Below are 19,824 nucleotides of genomic sequence, written 5' to 3' on the forward strand. Positions count from 1 at the left end.
CTTTTCAAAACAACAAATTCAGATTCCCATCTTTATCGCTAGTTCTTTTGGTCTTTGCTAGGATGCCAGAAAACTTCAATGAAAACCCCTTTGAAGACTTCCCGGAGTCTCCAAGAAAGCCGGAAAGCATTTATACCCCAATATCATCCCCGAGGAAGCGTAAGTTGCAACCCCAATCGACTAACAATCAAGAATCTCCATCAAAGGCAGCTTTGAAATACTCGCCAGCAATTTCGTTCAAAAGGAGTGACTCTGAGCTGTTTGGAAATAGCACAGCAAATAGGTTCATTATGGCAGCTGAGAAAACAGGAGCTACTCCGAGAGCAGCCTACACCACCAGCGAGTCTCCCACCAGATCCAAACCAGCTTTTGTGAGAACTAATTCTGATGATGATGACGACATATTTAGTGCTAAGAGTGATGACTTTACTAAGTCTTTGCGCAGTGACCGAACTCTAGAGACCCCACGGCCGATTTTCTCTGCCTCTGCCTACACAGCCGCTAATGCTAGCCCGTTTAAATCGTCAATTCCTAAGCTGGACGCATCCAGAGAATCTTCGCAGTCGTCCCAATCCACCCTGAGCATGGCTATGGCCGACCTGGTCAAGCAAGATACCAATCCATCTCTTTTTGATCGTGATACTCTCGGATCCCAAACTATCGATGAAGAATACAATTTCACCACCAGTCTTGATGGAAAGCTATTTGACGAGCTTCCAAAGGATTTCCAGCCAAGAAGAAACAACTACAGAACGACCCAGAAGACGTTCAAGTCAAAAAATGGTAATCTGGTGCTCGATAACCCAATTCCGTCCACGCTTTACAACTTCTTGCCGATCAAGGGAGAAGATGAGTTCGACTACATGAAGTACTCGGCGGTTACTACAGGTCCAGATGAGTTTGCTGAGGAAGGTTTCAGTTTGAGAACATGCGACATGGGAAGAGAGACAGAGATCGTTGTTTGCATTACAATGTATAACGAAGACGAGGTTTCTTTGACAAGAACCTTGCATGCGGTGTTCCGAAACATTGCCTATCTTTCCAGAAGACAAAATAGCAGAACTTGGGGCAAGGATTCCTGGAAGAAAGTCGTTGTCATGATTGTTGCCGATGGACGGAACAAGATCTCTCCTGGCGTTTTGCAAATTCTCTCTGCAATTGGTATTTACCAGGAAGGGATTGCCAAATCTCTTGTCAACCAGAAAGAGGTCCAGGCCCATCTATTTGAGTACACTGCTCAATTGTCCATTGATGAGGATTTGAAGTTCAGTGGTATCGAGAAAGGTATTTGTCCTGTGCAATTGGTTTTCTGTTTGAAAGAGAAGAATGCCAAAAAGATTAACTCCCATAGGTGGCTCTTCAATGCAGTTTGTCCTGTTTTGGAACCCAAAGTGTGTGTTCTTCTTGATGTTGGTACCCGTCCTTGTGACAGCGCTGTTTATAACCTGTGGAAGGCGTTTGACTACGATTCCAACGTCGCTGGTGCAGCTGGAGAAATTGTTGCCATGAAAGGTAAATTGTGGAAAAAACTGGCCAATCCATTGGTTGCTTCGCAGAACTTTGAGTACAAAATGTCGAACATTCTCGACAAACCATGCGAGTCCGTGTTTGGCTACATCTCCGTCTTGCCAGGTGCACTGTCCGCCTACAGATACGCCGCTTTGAAGAATCACGAAGACGGCACTGGCCCGCTAAATGCCTACTTCAAGGGAGAGAACACCGACGGCGCAGCCGACGCTGGAATATTCTCTGCCAACATGTATCTTGCCGAGGACAGAATTCTAGCCTGGGAACTTGTTGCCAAAAAAGATGCCAAATGGGTCCTCAAGTACGTGAAGAGTGCTCAGGGAGAAACGGATGTTCCTGAGGCGCTGTCTGAATTCATCTCGCAAAGAAGAAGGTGGCTGAACGGTGCATTCTTTGCTGCCGTGTATTCGCAAGCTAAATTCTTTCAAATCTGGAAAACCGACCACTCGACTTTGAGAAAGCTTTTCTTGCACATCGAATTCGTCTACCAGTTCTTCACATTGTTGTTCACATTCTTCTCCATCTCCAACTTCTATCTGACCTTCTATTATCTTGCTGGCTCTCTAATCAATCTTGCTGGTACTGGTGGAAAGGTGCTGTTTGAAATCATGAATTACCTGTGTTTATGCACACTACTAGGCATGTTAGTGATCTCCATGGGCAACAGACCGCAGGGAGCTCCAAAATTGTTTTTGGCAGCAGTTATCCTGCTCACTGTTTGTGGCACATACGCAATCATTTCCGGATTCTACTTCATGGTGCTCATGGTGAAAGAAAACAAGGCTGGAAGCGCAGGGGGTCTCAGCTTTGCCTCCATTTGCGTCAGTTTGGCGTCCACGTACGGTCTGTACGTGCTCATGTCGATTCTTTATTTGGACCCGTGGCACATTCTCTCGTCGTCCATCCAGTACTTCTTCCTGCTGCCAGCCTACACCTGTCTGCTGCAGATCTACGCTTTCTGCAACACTCACGATGTCACGTGGGGTACCAAGGGAGAGAACCAGCCTGTTTCGAGTTTGGGATCTGCCACGATTGTGACCAACGAGGAGGGCCAAGAGGTGATCAAGCTGGAGATCGTGGGCGACCAGAGAGACATCGACTCGATGTACACAGAGAATCTGTATCAGCTGAAGGAGAGAAGAAAGACCCCTGTTAAGATGAGAGACGGCGGAGCCGTGAAACCACAAATCAGCTCGGAGGACTACTACAGAGACGTGCGTTCGCGAGTGGTGCTCCTGTGGACGATCGCCAACGTAGTTTTGGTGATGACCATCACGCAGATTTACCAGCCAGACTCAATCAAGAACAACAAGTACCTGGCGGTGATTCTTTGGAGCGTTTTCGGATTTGCACTATTCCGTTTCGTGGGCTCGTTCTCGTTCTTGGTTCATCTTCTGCTGCGCAAGATTGTCATTGCCAAGAGCAAATGGGATATAAAAAGAAGCTCCCGAGACGAGAAGAATGAGATGGTGATGCTATAAAGTGAGTTGAAAAACAGATAGAATAAATCGTCATTGAATATTATGTGGTTGCATACTTCATGTTGAGAACTTTCTCCTTGAGCTTTGTGAGGTCGTCGTCGTCCCTAAACGAGGCAGACCTTTTTTTGTCCGTGCTACCGAGCACGTCAACGCTTTCAAGGTTAGTCTCAAGATTGCTAAACTGCTCAAGGGTGTCTGTAGGGGCAACATCCATCTGCTCTGTTTCGAGGAGCTGGTCGTTGAGCTCGAATTTGAAGTCGTTCAGCATCAGCGACTCCGGCTTGACGAAATCGTAGTGGCTCTTGGACTTCTCGACAACCGATTTCGACCGGCTGCGGCCCTCGTGACGCAGCTTTCTCAGCCCGTTGTTGAGATTGCCCGTGACCGACTGGCTAAACGTCTCGTAGAGAGCGCTACGCTCCTTTTTGGCGAGCAGGTCGTCTTTCTGCAGCGGGGCTGACGCCGACGGGAACAGACAGGACGGAGCATCAGCAGAGCCAACAGACAGTCTGTTGGAGGAGATGGAGGAGGCCCTAGACACAGACGAGAAGACGCTGGAGGACGGCGACGGCGGCGAGCCCGACGTGGTGCGCTTGGCACGCTTGGAAGACCTGTCGATATCAGGATCCGTTGACGGAGCAAATGAACGGTATTCAGAGGGCGTTTCGAAGGCAGAGAGGTCAAATAGGTCTGCGTCCTTGCGTCTGAACAGCGAGGAAGGTGCAAGGTAGTAATTGAAAGAGTATAGGTCGTCGGAGCCAGCAGAGTTGGTGATGTGTTTGACAAGCTGGATAATTGCTGGGTCACAGTGCATCTCAGACACCAGTTGCGAGTATAGTGTACAAAGCGAAGTGTACTCGGCAGGGCGGTTGTCGAGCTTGGCCACGTTAACGAGGGCCAGCAGGGTGGTGAGGTGGAAGTTGAAGCTGTTGAGGGCGAGTTTTTCGAGGTCGCCTTCCACCAGCTCGCCAGCGAGCCGCACCACGTCGTTGCACAGTGCAACAAGCTCGGGACTGTCTGTTCTCAGGTAAACGTGCAGCTTGAAGTAGTTGTAGTAAGTTTTCAGCTTGTTGACGGCGAGGGCATTCTCATTGGTGGCCATTTGGTCAAGTGTGTTCCAGTCTTCAAGTTGAGCGTCAAACTGGAGCAGTTCCTGCTCGCCCAGCTCCATAAAATTGTGCGGCACCAGATCCAGCAGGTCGACGAATTTTATGGTAATATCCAGGTCCTTGGCCGCCAGACGCACGCTTTCCAGAGACTGCGGCTGGTGATCGAACAGATCGAGCTTGAAGTTGAAGTAGATCTCGAAAAGCCGGGTCAAAGAGTGCAGACTCCAGTACAGCTTGAGTCTGTGGATTTTCTGTGTCTCGGCCAGCTCTGGCGTGAAGCGCACGTGCTCGACGTCTTTGTTGAGCGTGAGCACGCGGCACAGTGAGATGCACACGTTGAGAATGTCTCTGAGGAAGGAAATAGGCGGACGCTCGTCCTTTTTGATGTGGTAGTTTTCGAACTTGAGTAGGTAGTAGAGCATCAGCAGGGCCACCTCGAACTTGTCGAGCGAAGGGTCCATAACAAAGCTGATATTGCGGAACAGGAACGCGAGGTTCTTCGTGTTGATCAGCTTGATGGCCTCCTCGAACTGGTTGAGCGACTGCTTGTTGAGAATCGACGACTGGGCCACGGTGCGAGGCGTAGGTAGCGCGAACTTGAGCACGAGGATAAGCTTCACGAGAAAGTCCTGTTCTTTTGGCAAAAATTCGTGGTATTTCTTCTTCTTCTCGCCGTTCTCAATGTACGTGGAGCTTTCCGGAGTGTACTTGTTGATAAACGTGAGGTAGTCATTGTAGAAAAGCTCAAAGTCGAGCACGGGAATAAGTTTGTTGAGGTCGTTGAAAAAAAGCCAGATTAGGTGGTCGAGACTGCGCTCGGCCTTATCTGCCAGCAGCGGGAAAACTAGCTTGTACAGCACGAGGTTCAAATACCGGTTGAGATTCATGTGGTAGTTAGCCAGCATTTTGGATTCCGAGTCGGAAACCGGGGAGGGCTGTTTTTCATACCCATTGAAAATGTTGAGCTGGAGCTGGTCAATGTACTTCTGCAGCGGCGAGACAAGGTTCTGGTCTATGACAAGAACGCCGGAGGCATCAACCAGCAGGGGGGTCTCTGGCCGGGATGCCCGGCAGGGGTGCATATTTGCGGTGAGCTGTTCGTCCCCGCTTTTTTTCCTTAGTTCGCGCAATTCGAGCATCAGCTTATTTCTGTCAAGCTCGACTTCCAGCAGCTTCTTTTCCAGATTTTTGGTGTAGCCTTTAGGGAAACTGTTTCTGGTGAGCTTGTCGCTGACCACACACTGGAAGCCGTCACGCTCGCAGTTGGTGCAGCGAGGCGAGTCTTCGGATTTGCCCGAGCACTTGATTTTGCGGCTGCGGCATCTGTCGCAGGCCTGGGAGATTCTTGTTCTGCCGTTAACTGGGTTCTTGATGATGTTCCAGGGATTCTTTCGATCGCAAGACATGGGGGAAATGCGTACGGGCGCACAGCAGGGCCGGTGTCAGCTTTTATAATTTGACATGGACGGTTTCGAATGCGTCATCTGCACCCCCGCCAATCCCAGGTAAAATTCTGGGGAAACAATAGATTGAGGAATTCGGTGTGCGTGACCAATTAGCGGCGCAGAAAAAGAAAGCTCGAAAATAATACGGAATTCGAGTAGTATTTCCCCACGACACGTCACCCCCTCGCAGACAATAGAAATGCGCGAGACATAAATGGAGAAACGGACGCGGGTCAGACTAAATTTATATAGATTAGCAGCGCGCACAAATGGTACACCCCGACGGGGACGCCTCGCGATCCACTACGGGGGCTTGGGGGTGCCCCGCAGACGTCATAGTCACCATCCAACAAGCTTCTGCGCGATTCTAACCAGGGGGTCGATCGCACTCAGAATGACCATCAGCGTTCCGAAAAAGGTAAAACACAATGCGCTCATCGCTCCTGCTGGCGGGTCTACCACGGTTAGGTAGTACGTCGACACGGCTCCACAATTCAAACCAAACGAAACACCGCGGCTCACAAAGTCGTGCTTACGCACGCGGAACACTTTGAAAACTAAAAAATCGCCCACCAGCACCCCCAATATTCCACTGATGATCGTGGTCACCGCCATGAGCTGCGTGGATCCTCCCAAAGCAGTCACCAGTGGTATCCCGAGCGCCGTCGTCACAGACCGGCCCGTAAAACCCAGCGACCGGGCCGGAGAGATGCCCAACCGATAGCACACCGGGGGGTATATGAAAAATGACATAAATGCGCACAAGATGATTGGAGGGAGCACCGAGGCAAAATGACGCTTTAAATCGCCTCGATATTTGTACATTGACAGAGAAAGCGATACAATGGAGATGTCCATCAGCGAGAGCAGAAAGTCGCCTGCGCCCGGCCACTCCGGGTACGCCTCACTGTCAAACAGCGTCAAGTAGGTCCGTCCCGTTCTGTAATGTCTGATGCAAGTAAAATAGTTTTGGCCTTTGATTAGCGAAAGAATGTAATACACCAGCAAACAAAGAGCAAAACTGATCAAGATCGGATGTAGGACGCGGCGAAGCTTGGCCGGGATGAACAAGCACGCCTTAAATAGCAACACCGCAGTAGCTAGCTGCACAGGCATCTCGTAGCCCGTGACGAAATAGACGGGGATGCCAGCAATGAAGAGAAGACCGTAGATGAAGAAATCGATCCACTCAAGCACAAAGTCCCGCACTTTGTCCTCCCACGTAGTCTCTTCCTTTATAGTATTCGAAGACTGCTTGCTAGCGTTGTCGTTCACCTCATCCTGCTCGCTCGACTCCGGGATCTGGCTCTCTTCGTCTTTTTCGTCCTGTTTCGCGTGAAGCTTGTACGTGCCAAGCAAAAGTTGCAACCCCCACGTAAAATAGGCCATGAACCCAAACGTGAAGATGTAACCCACAATATACACCGCCATGATGGTGAACGCCTCCGCCACACTCACCTTATCTGATAGAACAAGCGTCACAAAGGGAGGCGTGAAGTACAAATTCATCCATCGAAGCGCAAATCCACACGGAATATCCACGTATTTTAAAAAGATATCAGTGCGATGCTCGCCGAAAAGCCACGAGTTCAGACTCAGCCCACCATACATAAGCAGCATCAAGCACACCGATGCTGGGAAATTAACCGTCGTCTTTTTGATTATCTCGTTGATGCCATACAAAAGCAGCATCATCAGCAGCGTCCCGATAGGCACAAGCACATATTTGCGCCACAGGTGGACCATCAGCGGCCTTCCCGAAGCCTTCAATCCATTCAGCGTTTCCACAAACATTCAGTTGTATGTGAAGGAGCTCGTCGAGGTGTTTTATACGATCTCTACAGTGTATTAGTTATCAGAGCTGCGGGATAGCGCGGGATGCATAATCGGTAAGATGGCCAGGGGCTGTAGCGCTCGGAGAAATTTCTATCTTATGTCTATCCCGCAATTTTTGTTCGGCCTACAGTGCATGGCGCACGGGAGCCACAGAAATTATAGGCCGGGTAACGGGTTTATGAGATCTTGCAGACCCTAAAACGAGCAAAGGCTTTTACGTAAGCACTCACAAATTTGCTCCGTACTGCACCTTGCTCGAAAAAACGCGTTTTCATTTGGCAGGTGAAATTATGGGCTCTTTCAATAAGAATTACCGGTACTTCAAGACCCGCGCGCTCGCGTACTACTATCGGTATCCCGCACGGGTGCTGCTGCTGGCCGTCGGCGTCGTGTCGCTTTTCCTATTTTTGTTCACCTCCACTTCTCCCCAGATCCAACAAAAGATCATTTCCTCTAATTACACCTCATGGCTGAACAATTTATCGCAAAATAAAAAAACCGCTCCGAACGTGGATCCACAGCAGGAGCTGTTGGACCGTGAGCTGGCCAAGACCAACAAGTTTAGAGAGATATTCAAGCTCATCGAGCAAAACAAGCCGCCTGTCAAACTGGACCCTTTTGAGTATGACGAGTCTGGCCACGACCAGGACACCGTCCCCACTTCCAGAAGACTTTCTGCGATTGGTAGCTTTTCGCACGAGTTTGTGTCGGGCGTGAAGAATGCACACCAGAACTTTGTCAAGCTTCTGCCAGAGTACGACGAGGTGATGCGGTACAGGGGCAACGGTGTGATCATTCTTGGCGGCGGCGATCTTTCGTGGCTGGCGCTGCTGTGCACAAGAATGTTCAGACGGATGGGCGGATCTTTGCCTGTTGAAGTGATGCTGCCGCGGATGTCCGACTATTTACAGGACCGCGAGATCTGCGACATTTATCTTCCACAGTTGAACGCAAAGTGCGTGGTGATGACCGAACAACTGGGCATCAAGACGGCCGAGGAGGAAGAGCTGTTTTTCACAGATTTCAACATCAACTCCAACATGTATAGGTCGCTGGCTCTGCTGACGTCCAACTATCAGAACGTGCTGCTCCTGGAGAGCGAGACGCTGCTCATCAAGTCTCTGGACGAGTCGATTTTCACCTCTGAGCCATTCAACTCACACGGTCTGGTTCTGTGGCCAGACTTTTGGAAAAGAAAAACGTCTCCGTTCTGGTATCTTGCGGCCGGTCTCTCTGTGGACAACACGTTGGTCCGGGACTCCGTGATCGAGCTACCAGAATCAAAATACGTCAGCTCGTCCAAAGCAGAGAGCGTTTTCCCACTGCACGACCGTCGCGGAGCCATTCCCGACGTCTCCAACGACAGCGGCGAGCTGATGATCAACAAAAAAGCCCATTGGAAAACCATGCTGCTTGCTCTGTACTATAACCTGTACGGAGAGGGCTATTTTTACCCGCTACTTGTCCAGGCAAGCTCCTCAGGAGAAAAGGAGACGTTTGCCGCTGCTGCCACCGCGCTCAAAATGCCATACTATCAGACAAGAACGGCCACGGAAGCCAACGGGTTCTGGTATAACGGCGAGTTCCGCGGCGTGGGAATGCTCCAATTCGACCCAACCGTGGACTTTTATTCGCTCAACTCTTTCAAAGAGAAGTACGAAACAAACCCGGACAAGATCACCGACCAGGAGTTCAAAAAGTACCTCAACGACGCCCCAGAAAGAAAGTCTGCACTCTTCTTCAAAGTCAACTATCCAAGACTGCTGCCAATCGAGCTTATCAACGACGGCTTTATTGTCAAGGAGAACGGCGACCGGATCCGCATGTTTGGCGAGAACGACAACTTTGGCAACGACCTCGAGGCCACCCTATGGAGAATCATGGTGGATTATATTTGTTACTCCGAGGTGCGCTGCTCGTACTTGGACAAGCACTTCCCGCACGACCGCAAGTCGAAGGAGGCTATCAACAAGTACTGCACAGACAACTTGAAACCGCATCTGCTGTGGCTTGCCGGCAACCACTAAGCCTGGTGTGGCCCGGGGAGCGCTTTGCGGTGCACGGGTTTCCTGTCAAGACAAAAAGAAAGTGCCGTTTTTTTTTCCTTCAAAAAAAAAATTGCTCTCCGTCAAATCCAACGGCGCCAAGGCTGTGCAACATCCGTGATATATCGGCCCAAAAAGTCCACCTTTTGCCGAACACCAACACCGTTGTCAACGCCACCATCAGAGCACGCGCTGCTTGTTATTGCCGGGCATGTAGATCCGAGATTGTCCTTCCAAGAAGTGCGGGTAACCAATAGCTACTCATTGTATAACCGCAACCTTGCATATAATTAGGGCTCGACCCCCTCGAAAAAAACTTTCCCCTTCTTATGACTACACTGGAACTCAATTCCGCCCAAGAGCTTATTTTCGGCGGTATTCCTGAGTCTACCAATACCCCTAACGAGTTCTTCTTGGCCCAGCAGCAGAAGCTGGACCAGCTCGATGCCCTTTCCCCTCTTCCGTATGAACTGCTGGACAAAATAATTGGATATGTTTATTATAACGACACCGACAAAATATACTCTTTGAATGCTAACACCAAGGACCTTTGCCGGTCCGTCAGTTTGGTGAATAGCGCCTTCTATCTGCTCAGTCTCAAATATGTGTTCAGATACGCAAATTTTACCAGATCCATTTTTTTTGACCGATTCCTCAGGAATTTGCAAAAGAACAATCTTCTCGGCAGCTATGTAAAATTTCTGGATTTCTCGGAGTTCACCTCAGTTGGACTGGGGAGGACAGGTCAGATGATGCAAGAGATCCAAATGGTTACACACAAAACCATCCTGCAGTGTCTGGAGTTGACCCCGAACCTTACAGAGTTTCTTGCCAGTGAAAGCATTGAGGGCGACATCGATGGTGTGGTAGTTGATCACCTTTTCAACAAACTACCAAAACTGGAAGCCGTGGATTTCTGCGGTTCCAGTGGTATCGGCTTCTCTCAAAGCTTTTCGAACCTGCACATATTCCCCAACTCCAACGTCAAAAACCTCTCTTTCCACGAATGTACAGACCTCACGAACGAAGCATTTACCAGCATTTTACGCAACCTCACTGCATTGGAGCGGCTCGATCTCAGCCACACGCAGGTCACCATCCAGACCCTTAACGACAGTCTCCAGGAGTCCGCACGGCTCACCCATTTATCCATTGCACGTTGCTCCCGTCTTGGAGCCGCTCGACACCTGATCGAGTTTCTCACCAAACATCCAGCAGTCAACAACGATTCTCTGCTCTGGCTCAATTTGCAGGTCGACACAAACATTGCATCTCCGTTTAACACTAACACGCTAACGTTTTTGCTTGGAAATATGAACGCTTCAAATCTCCGTTACCTTAATTTGGCCGGCGTCGACGTCGAGCCAAAACATTTGATGCTCATTGCCGAGAGATTCCCAGCGCTTGAAAGTCTCGTGATCGCTCATTCGCAACTTTCTATTGACGATTTGCTACTAGTTCTGTCAAGCTTGCACAACCTCAAATTTATTGATCTCACAGGAAACAAAAATATCACCAGATGGTCTTTGGACAACAACCAGCTGCTCACATGCTGTCCAACGTTACAAGCGATTGAGGTGGACTACAAAGTGGTTGACTTGCTTGACGATACCACCGGTAAGCTCAGAGTTTACAACAACGGTGCTCTTGAGATCTGGAAAACCTACAACGATAACGGAAAAGGCAGACGAGCTTGGGTATTCAAGCTTAATGAGGTGCAGCTGAAGAAAGAGTTGAATGGCCAATCTTTGAACTTCAATAATAACCTGGTGTATTTTGACATCAACACCGGTAGAAAGATTATGCAAAAGATTGAGCGTCCGGCCTTTTTGAAATACGCTTCACGGAAAATCAACTGCTCCAAGGGTCTGTTTCAAAATGATGAGTTGGCATTTCCCGGCGAGTTCACCGAACGTGGCATATATAAGTACTATTCTCTGAATAAGTAATGTAATAATAGGATTCACAGCCTTGTAGACCAAAATATTTTTTTCAAAAAAATTAGATAAAGTGTATCATGTCTAGAAGGCCTCAGTTTTCACGTCATGATCTCGACAGCGAGGACGAAGATGCATACTCGAGCGAGGCCTCTAATGACTCTTTGTCATCGCTGTCGTTTGGAGCTCTGTCTGCTGCGCAGAAGAAACTAGATGAAGAAGATAGGAACTCGGAAGCAGAATCAGACTCGGAGGGCGGTTTTTTTGAAGAGCCAAGCAAAAAGAACCACACTCAGAAAAAGAAAAAGAACAAGCATGCTCCCAGCGAGACGTCTGCGAAAAAGCCGGTTTCGAAGGTGCGAGAAATCCCCGGGTTACTTGATGGCACAAAGTACGCAAAGACAAAATATCATGACATACGATTCGATTCTGCATTTGGAAAAGTGAACGAGAGCGAGGTTCGGCGAAATTACAAGTTTTTGGACGAGTATCGACAAAAGGAGCTAGAGCAAGTTCAGAGTGTTTTGAAAGATCCGAAGAAGCGCAACAAATTGAGCGAAAAAGAGTTGCAGGATCTTGATTACATTGCAAAGAGCACCAAATCACGTTTGGATGCACTCAAGAACAAAGATCTGGAGCGTGAGGTGATCAAAGACTATAAAAAGAAGACAGGAAAGGAGTTTGTGAAGCGCAGCGACAAACGGAAGCTGGTCCAGGTTGCAAGATTCCAGAACATGAAGGGCAAGCAGCGTGAGAAGGTGATGGAGAGAAAACGTAAACGGAGGCTTGGAAAGGAGATGCGGCAGTTTGAACAAAACTACGGTGACGCAAGTAGATAAATATCCTTTAGATGTATTTAATTTTTATTAGTGTTCCAAGATGGTCAGATTACCGGTGACGACGACGTTTTCCAGAATGGAGCCGTTAGGAATGTCGATTCTTTGACCATCCGAGCAGACAATAATCACGGTACCCTTGAGCTGGATACCTCTGCCGAAGTAAACGTTACCAGTGACAGTCAGATGGTCGAGTTCAAGAATTCTTGGCATGTGAGGGATACGTTGCTGGAAGTTGGAGACTTTCTTGAAGTGCGATCCCAGCTTGATCAGTGGAGCGCCGCCAAACCTAGCACTATCGAGCTTCAAAGCACCATGTTGCAAGTTGAACAAATCACTCTTGACAAGCATCAGGTCAGAACAGGTCTTGACTGGCAAGAACCTGGATCTTGGAACGACCACACCATGAGCGCCTTTGAAGTGTCTGATGGCAGCACCAACAGCGGTCTCTAATTGCAGCACCTGCATCTCAGAGTTTCCGACGCTGATAGACTTGCTGTTTGGAATGATCTCCATTTCCAGGGCATTGGCTTCCACCAGACGCTTGATAGCACGCAAGTTGATCCACAGGTTGTTGGTATTGAAGTTGGTGAACTTCTTGATGGACTTGAAGTCCTCGACGTGGTCTTTAGGAACCTGAGCAATCTCAAGCAATCTGACCTGGCCATTGTAATTGATCAGAGTACCACCCTTGACATCGGCTCTAGTTTTGTCTGTCAACTCCATGATGTACTCAGCTCCCGTCTCGACCATGTGGTTCAAAATCTTGGTGTCGACGGTGGCACCGAGGTTGTCACCATTGGAAACAAACAAGATCTCCTTGCCTTGCTCCAGTAAAACGTCCAGCTCACCAGAGGAGACTAGAGACTCAAACAAGTCTCCGTGTCCTGGCGGGTACCAGGCGTCCAAATTGTCGTCGAAAGATTGCGGAACAGGCAAAAGAGAGTCCTTGAACACTCTAGGGTATCTGGACTGGTTGAAGGTTCTGATCCGGATACGGTGACCCTGGTACTTTCTGACAATGATCTGGGTGTCATCGTTCGTATTGAACGAGTTCATCAGCAGCAATGGCACGTCGGTGTCATAGGTTTTGTTGAGGTGCTCGATCTGGCGAACAGACAGATCCAGGAATGACTGGCCATCTCTGACCTCAATGACAGACTTGGGACCCACACAGCCCATTGAGGTACCCAGACCTCCGTTCAGCTTCAACACCGCCAATTTCGAAAGGTTGCTATTGTCTCCATCCTGCAAGCTGGAGTAGGCAACAACCTCGTCAGGGGTAGGCGAGCGGATCTGGTTCCAGTCCAGGGTCGTCCCTGAGGCCTTGTCAGCAAGGTAGCGTCTGAACAAGGAGAAGAACGAATCCATCTCGACCTCGAACTTGGCCCTGACCTTGGGATCCTCCACGGCGTCGATCATCTTGTTGAGGGAGTTCCTCATTTGCGACGCAGCAACGCTGGTGCTGGTGTTTTCAAAAGCGTAAGTGCTCTGGGACTTGGCGTGCTTACTCATGGTGGGTGAATGAGGACGTCACAGCGATTATATCTGATGGAATAGAAAAGAAATCTAAATTCTTATGACCTGTTTGTCCCTAAGGGTGCGACCGCGCACGACCGACTACAGAATAGAAAAACTATGTCGTTCTCCGAGCCAAATCACACAACCTACACATCCTTGCACCGCAGAGAGCAACTAAGCATGTCCCGAGTAGCTGCCGGCGATTATCGTCTGGAGCGTCGTGACGGGGCTCCATTCCTCCTCGATATGATCTGTGGAGCTGAATGGGTCCTCGGCGGTGTCGGCGAGCGCTTTTATGTTGATGTTGGTGTTCAGTCTCGAGACCAGTTCAGCTCCCGTCTCGCTGTTGATCGTGAACCGCAGCTGGATACCGGCGTCGGCCTCTCTGGCGACTCCGTTGGTCATGAACCGCGCAATTAGTCGTTCTTCCTGGTGCGACGCCGAAAACACGAACGGAGTCGACGTCAGGTTCCACATGACTCTATTTTTCTCTCTATTGAACGACCCGGACGGCTTGGTAGCAGCAGATGCCGCCTGCGCCCCGGTGATCGACACAGACACCATGAGGTTGGCGAGCTCAATAGAACCGGACTCCAGTAGAGGCAGCAGCTCGTCGGCCGGCTTAATGGAGATGATTACCGTCGACTGGCTCTGTTCGTGTTTCCAGATAGGATGCACCACGATCGGGGGTTTGGAGCTATTCAGCATGTACTTGAGCCCGCCCACTGTGCGCAAATGAATCTGCGACGGATCCATGATCGTGAAATAGTTGGGCTGTTGCTGGCTTTGCTGGATAAACATCGGATTGGTCATGAAACTTGGCAATGCTCCGGACGAAGACACCTGGAGCTCGATTTTGGACGGAATTTTTTGGACGCTCTTATCCAACAGGTAGCTGAAGGCGATCTCGCCAATCACGTTGGACCCGGTGACCTGGCCGTCTTTGAATGAGGCATTGTAGATCTCCACGACCGACGCATTCAAACCGGGCTGCGTGAGGTTAGGGTGATGGATCTGGCCGCTGGACAGGCCACCGGTGCCGGTGTTAGTTCTGGACAACATCGTGGACCCGGTAGCATTTGGTGCGATTGGCGCCTGCTCCAACGAGCTGCCAAGAGTGCTGATTCTACGCTGCTGTGGAGGAGCTGGTGCGGAGCCATGCGGCTGTCTCGGACCGAAACCAACGTCTGTCGAGGTGTGCTTTCTTGCGGAAGGCACTGGCGGAGCCGCTGCCTCAGCACTGGACTCAATAGCGGCCTCGGGGAGAGGAGCAACCACAGGAACGGTCTTCTGGACGGGTTCCGGAGCCGTGGTAGGAACTGTGCCTGCAGAAGCAAAGGCCAGAGAGCTGGTGGAGCCTCTATAGGACGGCTGAATGGAAGAGCTGTTGGTGAGCTCGCTGGCCATCGAATTGGACCGCTTTGTAGGTTGCATGGCCGGGTAGCCGTTGGCCAGCGCGGCAGAAGCAGGGGCAGTCTCGTGGATAGTTTCAGGAACGTTTTCCGGCACCTTTTCTGCCAGGGGCTGTTGGGTTGGCGGAGTCTCAGAGACTGGAGTGGAAGCCTGCGGAGTGGCTCTCTCGCTTACGCTTGGCTCGCTGCGTTCCGTAGCAGGCGCAGGGCTGCTAACCACGGACGAGAGCTCGCTTTCTGCAATGGCGGTGTTGTTGAGGCTCTGGGCGTCGCTCTTCTTCTTTCTGCCTCCGCGCAGCATGGTCCCAAACTTGGACCGTAGACCGTGCTTTTCCTTTGGTTTCTTCTCTGGGGACGGAGACGGAGCGGCCGGATGTCTCGATTTCGTTGGAGACGAGTGCTCAGTCTTGGAGCTGGCGAGACTGAGGATCCGGGATTTGCGGTGCGAGGGTTTCGGAGTCGTGGTGAAACCGTTGTCCTGGGCCTTTTTCGTAGGAGGAGCCTCCTTGGTCAGCTCAATTGGCAGCGTCTTTGCCGAGACGGCCTCCGAAAACCGCTGGATCTCGTCCGGCGGATTGAAACTCAGCGTGTGCTCTAGTGCCGTCTCGTTTAGCTTTTTGAAAGTGTCTAGAACGTCGCTCACGTCGGTCTGGTACTTTAAAAACACATCCTTCAAGAGCACAAGCCGGTTGTAATCGTAGCGTTCGAACACCTCAAAAAAGTACGGCGCTCTCTCGCTCCACTCGGTTCTCAGGGCATCTACGTCGCCGTGGGCCTCTTTCTGCGAAATTGACGAAGCCAGACCCACCAGCTCATCCATTTCGATTAAATTCGAGTCATTGTGGCGGCCAAACACTTTCAACGGTGCAATCATGTCCCTTCCCATCTTCCGGGTGCTGGAGTCCAGTAGCTCGGCTTCTTTGTGCACTATGTTCAAAACGCCTGTCCACATTGGCGAGGCCAGTCCAAGCGAGTCAACCGTCGCATTGTGCAGTTTTGGGTTGTCGAGGCTCGTCAGCAGACTGTCTCCCTTCTTGAGAAGGGCCTTGAGTTGGTCAACATACTGGAGTCGGAGCCGGCCGTACGCGGTAAACCATTCCGCAAGCTCGTGGTTAATAGTTTTCAACTGTGCGTGGCGCAGCTTGAGTGCCTCCATTGCCTCTTGAGGCGGCTTTCCAAACAGCAAGGACGAGGAATAGACGACTTGTTCGCTCATTGCAGAAAAGTTTGTTGCCATTAAATTCCATAAATCGTCGCGACTAAACGGCCTGGACGGGGAAAATCTCGTGAAGAATTTGCGTCTTGGGGAATGGTACAATGTCTCTACAATGATTCTAGCCATGATGATTAACCATATTCACAGTATCTATATACATAGTACTAGCAAATTTCAACACTAGCAAATCCTTTTTTTGTGGGCAAAACGCTTCACTTCTTCTCCTCGCAGGTCTTGCAGTCAGAGCATTTGCAGTCGTCCTTGCAAGCACACTGTCCGCACGAGCACACGGCTTCTGGCTTCTTTTCTTGGCAGTGCGAGCATGAGCATCCTGCTTCGCAAACACAGTCCTTAGTAGATGAACACGAACAAGGCATTTTCAATGAAAAGTAAATTAGGGTCTCCGCTAAATAAATATTTTTAGAGTAGCACAGCCTCTTGCAGACTTTCCGTTCCCTGATACAATTGCATGATTTCTACGAGGAGAACGCATGATCGGATATTCGGATATCCAAGCTTATCGTAGGCAAATCATTTTCTATTAGCCGTATGTGCGTGTCCCGTAGTTAGGCGAAAATAGCGCATGCGGTAAAGCTCGGGCGTTATCCGAAATCTCGTCTACGACTACGGAGTAGCAAGTCCGTAAGTAATCAAATTAAAAACCATGTTTTCAACTAAAAAAGCCATACATTGAGCTATCATACGCATCAAAGTGCTCAACACTAGTGTTTCATCTGGCACACCGCGCAATCGGTGCATTTGCAATTCTCTTTGCACGAGCACAGGCTGCAGGAGCACGAGCTGTCAGCAGACTGGCCGTTCTTGCACTTATCGCAAGCACACTCGGTGGCACAGTTGGAGTTCTTTGGGCAACAGGAGCAGGACATTTTTGTGGGCTAATCTGTTGTCTGATCTTGGGGAAACCCTACTATTTATGTACTCCGAGATTGCACAGATAAGCTATGGCAGGTTCGTGTGCTAGTAAAAGTGACGTACGCCTTCAGTTGTTATGCAAGTTGCACCCGGCTAGCCACTGCAAAGCGTCTTGCATCGGAACGGTTTAGCATCTTTATTGGTCTCATCTATATTCTAGCATCTACATTAATTCTTTAATCAGATAGGGCAGCAGCACACATGCGGCAATAGACAGGGTGCAGATATTTTCCCAAAGCGCAAGCGGGCTTTGTAGAAAGCCCTTGTCACAGAAGTTGAGATAGCAGCTGTAGAACGCGACGCGGAAGAAATGATAGAACAGCAGACCAGGCGATTGCAGCATGCCGGATAAGAGCCCCACAGGGCCCGAGATACAGTCGCCTCCACGCTGGAAATATGCGAAGCAGCCCCGTTGCAGAAGCTCAAGGTATTTGGATTCCGCTGCAAACAATGTGTAGAGCGCAATAGAAAGAGTGTTGATGACTGCATCCAGTGGTTTGCGTTCACCATGGAAGGTGAGCATTTTTTCTAGCATGACACCCTCATCCAGGAAATCGTCGCTGGAAACGTCTGCCAACAGCTTGCACAGCAGAACAGCATCGTTCAGGCCAACGGTCATACCCCCACCTGTCAGTGGATGTCTCATGTTGAGCGAATCTCCGACATAGATCAGGCCAGGAACCGTATTTGGCTTGGCAGTCAAATACTGGTTTGGCATGCTTTTGTACACGTTCTGTTCTGCGCTCAAAGCTTTCTCAAATGATGGTTTCAGTTTCTCCGGCAAAGACACAAGGACCTGCGATCTCAGATACTCAAGAACCTCCTTCTGCTTTGGTAGCTGGGGGCTGCGGTATGCACACAGAATCCGTGTGTGACGGGGGCTGATTTGGTATACCAGGATAGGGGCGTGTTTGCCGAGTATCACATGGCCGTGGTTCTTGAGAGGCAGCTCGGCGTCTTCAAGGTCCAACCCCACGAAATACGACCCGACTTCCGGCTGTTTGTCCTGGTAGAGCTCTTTTCTGAATTTTGAGTAGATTCCGTCGCAACATATCACCAGCTTGGCACGGTACTCGTCTTTGCCGGCCACCTTCACACCAACGACCCTGTCGTCTTCGCGGATAAGGTCTGTGACGTTGCCCTCCACTTTGGTCACGTTCGGCTCTGCCAAGCACAGCCCCCGTAGGTTCATGAGGAAGTCTCCGTGGTGGAAGGCCACTCCATGGACTGTGGGCGAACGATCCCATTCAGACATGTTCAAAGTGCTGTCTGTGTCCAGCTTATCCTCATTTCCAAGCTTCAAAGCGCCGGGCACGGGCTCGGTGTCGATCTCAGCGAGGACGCTCTTGTCGGGGTATTTGATCTCCACATGGCGGCCATAGTACGAAACATAGTATCCATCAACCTGGATTGCGTCTATATTGTTTATGGCACCAATCATACCGAGTTGCTTGAGTGCTTTCACACCTGCCGGTTGCAACAGCTCTCCGACAATCCTGTTTGGCTTTGTCCATTCACGCTCGGCAATCAGAACCTTGCGGCCTTGTCTGGCCATCACTGTGGCAATACATGGCCCGACCACTCCGGCACCAACCACAATCACGTCGTACATTAAGAAAAATGGTTCCAAAAGCAGACCTTTTATAGCACAAAATGATCTGATTTTACGAACCTGAACGAGCGAGCTCAATAAAAAATATTTTGGTGCGCGCTCGTTTACGGCGGTGCAAACACAGAGACCGTATTTTTTTTTTCGAAAAAGACACGATAACGTTCAATGCCCGAAGAAGTGCTACCCTACCACAAAGAAGAGAAGAGACTGGCGGCATCTGAGTACGAGAAATACGACCCTATACGCGAACGTTTCAGTTACGTGATCGCGCTCCAGGTATTTCTACTGTACATAATCTACATCTATTACGATCACATTAACGAGTACCATCCGCTATTGGCTGGGGCTCTTCTGGGGGCACAAACGTCATGTCTGGCACAGTCGTTGAACCAATTTTACCAACGCACAATCAGTCTATCTAAGCATATCAAATTTTACGTTTACGGAATATTCAACGGAGCAGCTACCACTTTATGGATTAGGTTGCTAGTGTCCAAGGTGGACACTAAACTCATGAGATTTGTATACGATCAGACATTCGGTGGCCTCATGTTTCAGTTCTTGTTCATCTTGTATAACTGTATCTGGGAACGGCAGGACCTTTACACCCATTTACGAACAACATATATCCAGTCGCTCAAATACTACTACATGATGTGGCCGTTCGTGTCGTATCTATGCTTTTTCCATATGCGTGAAGACCTAATATTCCCGCTCAACTGTTTATCGAGTCTCATATTCACGCTGCTACTGACTCTGATCACGTAAATAGAATGACTTTGTCGCGCGAAAATGCATTTTTCTTAATTCAGTGTATCTTGATGGGAGTTTTCCCTGGTAATTTTTTTTGATTTCATTACGTAACAATTTATCCGAATGGCGGCCCCAAAAACGTTAAAAATTTCCAGCAAAAT

The 19,824-nt window shown here is 49.7% G+C and overlaps 10 protein-coding genes across 10 annotated transcripts; 5 read left to right on the top strand and 5 right to left on the bottom strand.

The window, feature by feature from the left end:
* Nucleotides 1-62: 62 nt before the first annotated feature.
* On the top strand, nt 63-3,008 carry HPODL_02293 (Chitin synthase 1; the record flags this gene model as incomplete). The annotated part of the gene is made up of 2 exons (XM_014081919.1): nt 63-159; nt 193-3,008. The coding sequence occupies 2 exons, from the start codon at nt 63-65 to the stop codon at nt 3,006-3,008; spliced, it is 2,913 nt and encodes a 970-aa protein (XP_013937394.1).
* Nucleotides 3,009-3,048: 40 nt separating this feature from the next.
* On the bottom strand, nt 3,049-5,523 carry HPODL_02294 (uncharacterized protein; the record flags this gene model as incomplete). The annotated part of the gene is made up of 1 exon (XM_014081920.1): nt 3,049-5,523. One exon carries the CDS (start codon nt 5,521-5,523, stop codon nt 3,049-3,051), a length of 2,475 nt encoding a protein of 824 aa, XP_013937395.1.
* A 378-nt stretch (nt 5,524-5,901) lies between these two features.
* Nucleotides 5,902-7,356, bottom strand: HPODL_02295 (putative membrane protein; the record flags this gene model as incomplete). The annotated part of the gene is made up of 1 exon (XM_014081921.1): nt 5,902-7,356. One exon carries the CDS (start codon nt 7,354-7,356, stop codon nt 5,902-5,904), a length of 1,455 nt encoding a protein of 484 aa, XP_013937396.1.
* A 332-nt stretch (nt 7,357-7,688) lies between these two features.
* HPODL_02296 (Conserved hypothetical membrane protein) lies at nt 7,689-9,425 on the top strand (the record flags this gene model as incomplete). Its single annotated transcript, XM_014081922.1, has 1 exon — nt 7,689-9,425. One exon carries the CDS (start codon nt 7,689-7,691, stop codon nt 9,423-9,425), a length of 1,737 nt encoding a protein of 578 aa, XP_013937397.1.
* A 347-nt stretch (nt 9,426-9,772) lies between these two features.
* Nucleotides 9,773-11,392, top strand: HPODL_02297 (uncharacterized protein; the record flags this gene model as incomplete). The annotated part of the gene is made up of 1 exon (XM_014081923.1): nt 9,773-11,392. One exon carries the CDS (start codon nt 9,773-9,775, stop codon nt 11,390-11,392), a length of 1,620 nt encoding a protein of 539 aa, XP_013937398.1.
* A 68-nt stretch (nt 11,393-11,460) lies between these two features.
* HPODL_02298 (uncharacterized protein) lies at nt 11,461-12,219 on the top strand (the record flags this gene model as incomplete). The annotated part of the gene is made up of 1 exon (XM_014081924.1): nt 11,461-12,219. One exon carries the CDS (start codon nt 11,461-11,463, stop codon nt 12,217-12,219), a length of 759 nt encoding a protein of 252 aa, XP_013937399.1.
* Nucleotides 12,220-12,246: 27 nt separating this feature from the next.
* HPODL_02299 (UTP--glucose-1-phosphate uridylyltransferase) lies at nt 12,247-13,731 on the bottom strand (the record flags this gene model as incomplete). The annotated part of the gene is made up of 1 exon (XM_014081925.1): nt 12,247-13,731. The coding sequence occupies one exon, from the start codon at nt 13,729-13,731 to the stop codon at nt 12,247-12,249; it is 1,485 nt and encodes a 494-aa protein (XP_013937400.1).
* Nucleotides 13,732-13,911: 180 nt separating this feature from the next.
* HPODL_02300 (uncharacterized protein) lies at nt 13,912-16,365 on the bottom strand (the record flags this gene model as incomplete). Its single annotated transcript, XM_014081926.1, has 1 exon — nt 13,912-16,365. One exon carries the CDS (start codon nt 16,363-16,365, stop codon nt 13,912-13,914), a length of 2,454 nt encoding a protein of 817 aa, XP_013937401.1.
* Nucleotides 16,366-17,461: 1,096 nt separating this feature from the next.
* On the bottom strand, nt 17,462-18,910 carry HPODL_02301 (Squalene monooxygenase; the record flags this gene model as incomplete). Its single annotated transcript, XM_014081927.1, has 1 exon — nt 17,462-18,910. The coding sequence occupies one exon, from the start codon at nt 18,908-18,910 to the stop codon at nt 17,462-17,464; it is 1,449 nt and encodes a 482-aa protein (XP_013937402.1).
* Nucleotides 18,911-19,075: 165 nt separating this feature from the next.
* HPODL_05106 (putative membrane protein) lies at nt 19,076-19,678 on the top strand (the record flags this gene model as incomplete). Its single annotated transcript, XM_014081928.1, has 1 exon — nt 19,076-19,678. The coding sequence occupies one exon, from the start codon at nt 19,076-19,078 to the stop codon at nt 19,676-19,678; it is 603 nt and encodes a 200-aa protein (XP_013937403.1).
* Nucleotides 19,679-19,824: the final 146 nt, after the last annotated feature.

Source organism: Ogataea parapolymorpha, chromosome I (assembly GCF_000187245.1).
Source record: "Ogataea parapolymorpha DL-1 chromosome I, whole genome shotgun sequence".
Lineage (NCBI taxonomy): Eukaryota > Fungi > Ascomycota > Pichiomycetes > Pichiales > Pichiaceae > Ogataea > Ogataea parapolymorpha.